Source organism: Carassius auratus, unplaced genomic scaffold (genome assembly GCF_003368295.1).
Source record: "Carassius auratus strain Wakin unplaced genomic scaffold, ASM336829v1 scaf_tig00214898, whole genome shotgun sequence".
In the NCBI taxonomy this organism is placed as follows: domain Eukaryota; kingdom Metazoa; phylum Chordata; class Actinopteri; order Cypriniformes; family Cyprinidae; genus Carassius; species Carassius auratus.
The window spans coordinates 76,508-85,708 of record NW_020527848.1 but is presented as its reverse complement, the minus strand read 5'-3'; the positions used below and the strand labels follow the sequence as shown (position 1 = coordinate 85,708).

Here is a 9,201-nt window from a genome sequence, read left to right as displayed (position 1 = left end):
TATGACTAGTAATTCACTAAAGTAGAGTGAAACCTAAAGCTGAAGTGTTACTGTGTCCAGCAGAGGGCGTCCTGATTCACTGTGGTCTTCACCATATCAATCCCAATGCATTCTGACCAAATGCTCTCTTTTAGTCTCTATTCATTATGTTCCATTAATAACTATGAAAAGCTCCTGGGAACGGTGTTTTCTGAGGATTCAAACCAAAGCAATGCCTGTATGTTTCATGTAGATTCAGTTGCTGAATAGTAGTGTCGTGAACTGTAAAAAAGTACACGTCTGTATGAACATGTTCCTGATGAGATGGAGGATGGTGTCCTGGAGGTTCTCCAGTCAGACCTGGATCAGGGCATCAGTGAGCTCCTGGACATTGGTGGCTTCGGATGCTCTGATACTTAACAGTTCTCAATTGGTTTCCGGTCTGGGAAACATGAGGGACTACACACTCCGTCTATACCGTCAAACTGGGCCTTGTTTGTAAAACAAGCATCTTCGAAATGCAGGGAACAAACACAAACACTTGCACAACTCCGTTGATGCTCTGTAAAAATAAACTCCATCCACTGGTCCCTTAATGCTGTTTTTTTTTTGTAATCTGTGCAGGGTTGTCTTGCCCTGGCAACCAAAAACACACTTCTTTTGTGACATTTTGCGAAGCTCTCGCTCTGATCAGTGAATGACTGTTGTGCTCTCAGTGCTATTGGAAGCAAATATGCTTCCATAGTTTCTAGCTGTTTTTCATTGAAATTAATTAAAGTAAATAATGTAAATTACATTGCTAAAACCTAAAGACAGGTCAGTTAGGATTGATAAGGAGCGAGAGATTGTCTTTGGCCACCACCTGTGAAATAGTTCAGTTTTGGCTGGTTGTCTTGCTGTCGCTTCTCCAGTGCACCTGTTGTCCATTTCATTTGCACCAAAGCAGGAGAAACTAATTCACAATCACTTCTGCTCCATGACTGGACAAATTGATATCTATATATTCTATTTCTATATTTTGAATGGACTGAAGCTTCTCCCAGACATGTGCTGGATTATTTTCCATGTAGATCACACCCTTCTTCCTATGATTTTGTCTGCATTTGTGTAAAAACACATTTGATGTGCCTCATTACCAGAGCAAATCTTTAAACCATGGATTCCTATCGTCTGCTGTTAATGACTGATGATGCTGATTTAAATGTGCAAATGAGGATGGGTGTGCATCCAGTCCTCAGTCAAGCCATATTTCAAATCAAATTCAGACACTTCAATTTATTAGCAGAGGACGAGCGGAGCTCACTAATCTAATCTAATCTAATCTAACCTCAACAGTGATGGAACAAAGACTGATTCACATCATTTTGTTTTCAGGTGAGTGTGTTTGTTTGTTTGTATGCTTTATAAAATATGAGAAGTAATGTTAATAAAGCATTCCTGTATGATTTGGCTGTCTATAATGTATATAACAACAATAAAATAAATTGTGTCTTTGTAGGACCTACATTTCTCACATGTAAATTGGACTGAAAGTTGGCTTTTAGCATATTAGTGGATCGTTTCAAATGAATATATTTCTTCTAAACAGGGTTTCTTTCAGTCATTCTGTGCGACTCACATGATTATGTTCTGATCCAAGAGAACCGAGCATGGAACGAGGCTCTAGATTATTGTCGAAAGAACTACATTGACCTGGCGACTGTCCAGACTGATCAAGAGTGGAACAAATTAAACAAGTTAAGAGCTAAATATCGATCTAACGAGCAATCTAACACATGGATCGGACTCTATGATGCTGTGAACAGCTGGCGCTGGTCTCTACAAAATGAATGCCAGACATATGTGAATTGGGATAAGGATGAGCCAAATAATTATAAAGGAAACCAATATTGTGTAATGCTTGATTCAGATGGACACTGGCATGCTGAAAACTGCAGTCGTAAATGTGTCGCTATTTGTGAAAATGGTAAGATTCATATACTTCTTTTATTACCCTATTGTTCTGAATATAAGATGGTACATCTTGAAAAAGACTTTTTGAAGACCTAATCTTGACCTAATGTACCAATGCAAAACATTGTCCAGTTACTCTATTTATTGATAATTTTATAATTTACCACATTGCATGCATATATTTTATTTCGAGCTTTAGTTATAATGAAGTGATATACAGTGCAAGCAGCTGCATATAGCACTTGCAACTGAAGATACTTTAGCACAATATAATGGCTGACAGGAGAGGAAAGTTTATCTTTCTATGCTGAGAGAGACTTTTGTTATTCTAATGATTAGTGACACTCACATATAGCCCGATAACATTTTATCTGAATCAGGACCGCGCGTTTGTCACTGCATCTGACACAAGTGTCAAAAGCGATAGCAGAAGCATCTTTCAAAATAAAAGTCTTGCATTGGACAAATACACAATGTGGCTGTTTCCTTGACTGCACACTCCGCAACCCAGCAGTTGAGAAACACTGGGCTAGGAGGCACAACATAGTAGTGCAATAAACAGTAGTGGTTTGCTTCAGTCCTGGAGGCTAGAGGATATGCAGCTACGGCAAGATTGTCCAACTGGGCATGCACACATCTATATTATGTCCTTTTTCTCATGCTGAACAACAGTTAATTCCTGTATTTGCATTTCTGTTAGCTGTAGGCTTAGGGTTGGGGTAGGTGTAGACATTAATAAAACACAATCTCAAACTTAACATATTGTTATTTTTTGCATACACTGAATATTAGACGACCCCTTTTTTTCTACAATGAAGTACAGAGAAATTGTGTATTGAAGAGTTGATGTTAAAAATGATTAAAGTATTTAAAGTATTTAAACTTAGCTACTTTCATCCATCCGATAAATATTACACCTGTTGCACCAACTTAAACCATGATCAGGCGCTGCTACACCCAACACACCATGATGCACATCCATGCCGCAATGACTGTTGAGAAACTTGGAAAAACTTCAAATTCAAGCATGCATTAAAAATATAAAAGAAAGTTAAAGTACAAATTTTACATTTCATATTTTACTGCATGATTACATACACCTGTGTGACACACCGATCAGTTGCTATTTGTAATGCGTAACTGCCCAAAAAGAACTCAACACTTCATGTCTGTGGTAACAATGATTTCACAGACATGAATCCTAAAAACTAAACAACGTTTTACATCCAACCTAGCATTACTGGGTGTATGTCCAGCTGGTGCAACCGGCCCCACTCTTGTTTCAGAGTCAACAAGACTCAAACTTAAAATACTGGTTAAACTAGTCATTCTTGAAATTTGGTGAATATTTTTCATTCAGAGTCATGAATGTGCATGCAAAGTGTCATTTGTGTGTATTTTTTGGTTGTTAGTTTTTTTTTTTTTTTTTTTTTGGTTCTCAATAACTAGAGTGTTGTGGGGAATGGTCATTGAAGACTTTGACAACAAAGTTAATCAGAGTTCTATTCTGATGTTTCTCAGATCAAGGGCCAGTACTAGTTACTGATGCAGAGATGTCCTGGAAAACAGCTCAGAGTGTCTGTAGAAAAAACTTCACAGACTTCTACACGGTCAGGACCGAGAGTGAGAATCAGCAGCTAACCGAGATGATCAAAGGTTACCCGTGTGCCTGGATCGGTCTGTTCAGAGACTCATGGACATGGACTGATCAGACCAGCATAAGCTCTTCTCTGCGATGGGCTGAAAAACAACCAGATAATCTGTCTGGCAATGAAACCTGCGCTGCTGTCAATGAGAATGGTCGGATTACTGATGAGCCCTGCTCAAGAAAGTTTTTCTTCTTTTGCAAAAGTTCAAGTAAGTGTTTTTATGTTAGAGCATGTTGTAGTTATTTCTGGGCTCTATTTTTAAACCGACTAAACATCATCCGCCTGAAAATGGATGGACTTCGACAGTATATAATTAAGGTATAGGTTTGTTTATTATTGCTTGTTTTTTATCACTGTAAAAAATATACTTCAAATTAATAATATAAGCCACTGCCTTAAGATTTTAAGTACGGTCTAATCGGAAGTACAATCGGAGGATGGTTTCATCCTCACTTCCTGCACTCTCAGTTTTCAGCGCTACGGACAATCTTTGCTCAGCTTTAACATCTTGCTTGGACAACTTTTGCCCACTGTTGTCTAGACCAGCACGCATCAATAACAAACCACGCATCAATCGAAAAATTGACCCTTGTGACTGGTTTGTGTTCCAGGGTCAAATTTGGAAAAATATGAACTATGAGCTCCCACCATACCTTACACAGTTTATTAGGCACAGTACATAACAGCAATGTTTTGTATTAAGTTTTCTGAAAATTTATGAATAAATATGCACGAGGCATTATCTAATCCAATATCTATTAGTTTACTTTCCAGCGTATAAATCCGAACATAGACTAAAGCCAAGTTCAAAATTCTTGTTTGCTTTTGTTGACATATTAGAGCTAAAGGTTTTTACAGGGGGTATGTTGGATTTTAGTTTTTATTAATGCATAAAACACAGTCAGCAGACAAAAACTACAACACATGTTCACCCTGTTTAGGAATGAAATGCTAAATATCATCAGACAAATGACCTATAAAAATCTTCAGAATATACATACATGTAAAAAAAAAAAAGAAATAAGTACTGTTAAGTTTGGTGTTGCTGAAGTGAATAATGGTTTTACCTCAACCGTTTAACCTGTGTTTCAGATTGTCCTGACTATGACCTTATCTAATTGTTTGTATTTTTTAGGTATTTCATCGCTTGTCACAGAAACTGTAAAGCGACAGATATTGAGACTGGAGGTGAAAGCTGGTGATAATGTCATTGATCAAGTGACTGCAGATGCTCTGTTGAAGGAGGTGAGCATTATTTCTCACCACACCTGTGATCTACAGTAGTGTTCTGTTACCCTAACCCCCTCGTCCTGTGGAGAACCGCTTCCAGGTTCTCTGGTGTCTATGTGTGAAATTGCAGTGTTTTTCTATGGCCCAGTAGACAGATTACAGCTCTGTGACCTTGTGCTCTTATATTAGTTCTGTCTCACACTGGTCTGTCTTCAGGTCCAGCAGAAACTCGGAGAGCAGGGAATGGCAGCGGATCTGAAGTTTTCATGGAGACAGCAGCCAAATGGAAAGCTGTTCCAAACACTGAAAAAGAATAATTATAGATTTTCAAAATGCTCAAAATACTAGTTAGACTATTTATTTCTTCTCAAAAGTTTCTGAATATTTCTCATTTAGGGTCATGAAAATGTATGCAATGTATGGACACATAAATGTGCTTAGGAAAGGCTGTACAAATTTTGTTAAGATGTCTTGGGGTCCTATTGACTCACCCATTGGTTTACATGCAATTTATCACTGAAAACACTGAAGATGGGGGGAAAACTGATATGAAAAACAAAATATGAAAAACATTAGGACTTAAACATAAAAAGAACATTTTTCACATTTAGTCTTCACATATTTTTTACTTTCTGACAAGCTATAATATATAATTGTTCTGTTTTAACATGATCCTGTAGATTTCTGGAAACAAAATGAGATGATGATTAAATGTGATCAAAATAGGGTAAATGTCTTACATCATATCTGAATTAATCAATATATTTTATTAACTAATTTGTCTTTTAATGTTTTTTTTTTTAGTTCATCATAGTTATTATAGTAGGCCTAATTAATGTAAAGTGAAAGTAAAGCTTCTGGAAACAAACGCTCCTCAAAAGATCCTGAGGATTAGATTTGAGACTCAGAATCAAGTAAAGCTGAGCTGCTTCAGTCCAGTAAGAGTTAATCTGAAGATATTACTGACCTTATTCTGACCTTTACTTGATCACAATCAGGAAAGATTCTAAAACACTTTTGCGGTGGCTGTGGCCTAATGGTTAGAGAGCTGGACTAGTTAACAGAAAGTCGCTGGTTCGAGTCTCAGTGCTGGCAGGAGTGTGAAACTTGTTGAGTGTGAAACAGGTTTAGCAGCAGAGTTTGATCATGTTGATAGTTTAGAGGCCTTTATGTTTCAAATCGGGTTCATATCCTTAAATATGTACATTTGTATGTGTTATGTTTGTTACTGACAATTATTATTATTATTTGGGACAAATATAATGTATAAACATGACAGAAGTCCATTGTTTTATTTATCATCTATGAAATCATTAACCAAACAATGTTTAGTTGTTAGTTGATAAGAGCTCTTTTTCATTTACTAGATTAATTCATCATAATGCATTAATTGAGCAATATTGAACAGCATTCATACATTTCTTGGCCCTCCATCTCTGGCTTTAGTGATTTTCCATGTAAGGCACACCCTTCTTCCTATGATTGTGTCTGCATTTGTGTAAAAACACATTTGATGTGCCTCATTACCAGAGCAAATCTTTACACCATGTATTTCTATCATCTGCTGTTAATGACTGATGATGATGCTGATTTAAATGTGCATTCACTCCTCAGTCAAGCTATATTTCAAATCAAATTCAGACACTTCAGTTCATTAGCAGACTCACAAACCTAATCTACGCTTAACAGAGATGGAACAAAGACCCATGCACCTTATTTTGTTTTCAGGTGAGTGTGTGTTTTGTTTGTATGTATGTTTTATAGAATATAAGAAATGTGTGTATATATATATATATATATATATATATATATATATATATATATATATATATATATATATATATATATATATATATATATATATATATATGTCTTGTGTCTTTTGGCTGTCTATACCATAAATAACATCAATAAAATAAAGTGCATCTCTGCAGTACATACATTTTTCACTTCCTAGTTGAACTGAAGGAATTTTCCGTCTCCATTAAGTCACATCTTATGCTTGCTGTTTTTGCTTTTAGCAAATTAGTGGATCATTTGAAATTAATATATTTCCCCCACTCAATGTCTTCTAAACAGGGTTTCTCTCAGTCATTCTGTGCGACTCACATGATTATGTTCTGATCCAAGAGAAGTGAGCATGGAGCGAGGCTCTAGATTTCTGCCGAAAGAACTACATTGACCTGGCGACTGTCCAGATTGATGAAGAGTGGACCGAATTAAACAAGTTAAGAGCTAAATACCAACTGATTATCGAGCACAAGCTCTTTTCTGCGACAGGCTGAGAAACAACATTCTCATTTTAAACCAGCTAAAACACCATCTGCCTGGAAATGGATGGACCTCTACAGTATATAATTAATCTATAGGTCTGTTTTTATCAATTAGACATAAGGTTCAGTATTTGAATGACACTTATGCATTACAGTTTAGCATGTGCATCATCCAGACACAATGATTCCACAAACTATGTGCTTGTACGGACAACACTCATTTTCTACAAAAAGTGCAAAGAAACCACAGGGGAATATAGTGTAAAATATCAAATAACAGATATGACCATACTTTACCAATCTCAGTACAATTGAATTGAAAGTAATATTATGTTTACATGCTGCATTATTTCAAGAACTTAAATCTGAACACTGGAAAAGTGAGTCACTGTCAACAGAGAGTGAAACAATACGTCTTCACCATGTTTCAGGAATAAAATGTGAATGATATATCAACAAACCCCTCAGTGCAAACCTTCAGGATATAGAGAGGAATAAATCTGTTGGGTTTGGTGTCTGTAAGTACTGCTGAAGTGGAGAAACAAACTCATTTTCAGAAACCAGCAGTTAAAGATATGTATTATCATTAAAATCTACAGGCACAAATAATAAAATAAACACTTAAATGTATATAGACTGACAGGTTCCTACTAGGAACTGCTGGGCTTGAAGAGAAGTTTCCCGTTCGTAATTCCAACTTTGTGGTGCCATTCAGGCGAGTTCAACACATAAAACGGTCTTTCTGTTCTTCCTCTATGGGAGGCTGGTGCGCAAGGACACTAAAGACTAAAGATGCCATGGTTCTTCATGCAAACTACTTCCTTTTCTCTGGATTGATTCTCTCTTTATTTGTGTAAACACATTTGATGTGCATCATTAGCTGAGGAAATCTTTACACCATGAATTACTAATGCTGCTGTGGTCAAAAAATAAGGACAATACTGATTTCACTACACAAATCCACTGGGGCATGTGTTCACAGCTATATTTTAAAACAGGCTCCATTGATTTTTTGCTAGTCTATGGATGAGACCTCACTAATCCAAGCTAATGTCAGCAGCAATGGAGTAAAGATTGATCCATCTCTTTTTGCTCACAGTTAAGTATATTTTTTTGCTGATGAATCTGATCGTTTTCCAGTAAATCACATTTTATTGGCCGCTGGATTATTGGATTTTTTTTTTTGGGGGGGGGGGCAATCAGTAGACATCACTTTTATTTATGGGCTGTCATATTGGTTTCTGCAGCAATTTTAATATTTATTGACTGACATTATACTGTAGCTGGTTTTCAGTATTGGCACAGAAACCAATATGTCAATCAGAGGATATCACTGCAGTCTGTTTTACATTAAATGTTTTAGTTTAAAATATGGGTAGAGATTATAATCTATCGTTCTGTCCATGGACATATTGTTATTATTGTTGTTATATGCTGGTGTAAATGTGTGTGCGTAGCTGTGTGCTAATAGCTAATAGTGCTTCTGTTGCTTCTTTTGCTTTGTTGGAAAGCTAAAGATAATTATCAGGTAATATATTCTTTTTATTTTCCTCTTTTTCTGTATATTGGAGATAAAATGGAGTTAATAAAGCTGTAGGTAGAGAATGCCTTTTTCTTTGGATACTACCTTCATCCCTGTTTTTGGTTCAGTTAGGGAGTTAAGGGAAGTTTTACGTTGTTTATTTATCTTTTGTTTTTGGTGTTTGAGGTAAGTTAGTGCTGCCTCCTAAGTGAGTTTCAGAAGAAGAGCCAGTGCTAGTGTCACGGGCTGAGCCAGGGCTGCGGCAGCACTCCCTGTCGGCTGACACCCCCAATTCCACCCTTCTTGAGGAGCTACCCCGTACCAGAGAAAAAGGCAGAACACCAGAATTCAAGGTTAACACATTTATTAATTTATTTAAAAGAAATCTCTCCAGGTTAAGTAACTGTGTGTGTAGCTCTAATTCCCCTCCTCCACTACCAACACAGTAAGGTGAATACAGCCCGAGCAGCTACGGCACCAGATGGCGAAGGCTTGGTAGTAACTCCGTTCTTCAAGTCCTCTGACTGGGTATCATCAGTGACTGTCTTTGTTCAGTGGCTCGGTAAGATTTCACCACCAATTCAGTGACTCTTCA

The 9,201-nt window shown here is 36.8% G+C and overlaps 1 protein-coding gene across 1 annotated transcript; it reads left to right on the top strand.

Moving 5' to 3' along the window:
- The first annotated feature begins 3,395 nt into the window (after nucleotides 1-3,395).
- Nucleotides 3,396-6,057, top strand: LOC113093149 (C-type lectin domain family 4 member K-like). Its single transcript, XM_026259001.1, has 3 exons — nucleotides 3,396-3,789; nucleotides 4,717-4,826; nucleotides 5,028-6,057. Exons 1-3 carry the CDS (start codon nucleotides 3,486-3,488, stop codon nucleotides 5,157-5,159), a joined length of 546 nt encoding a protein of 181 aa, XP_026114786.1. The 5' UTR covers nucleotides 3,396-3,485; the 3' UTR covers nucleotides 5,160-6,057.
- The last annotated feature ends 3,144 nt before the right edge of the window (nucleotides 6,058-9,201 follow it).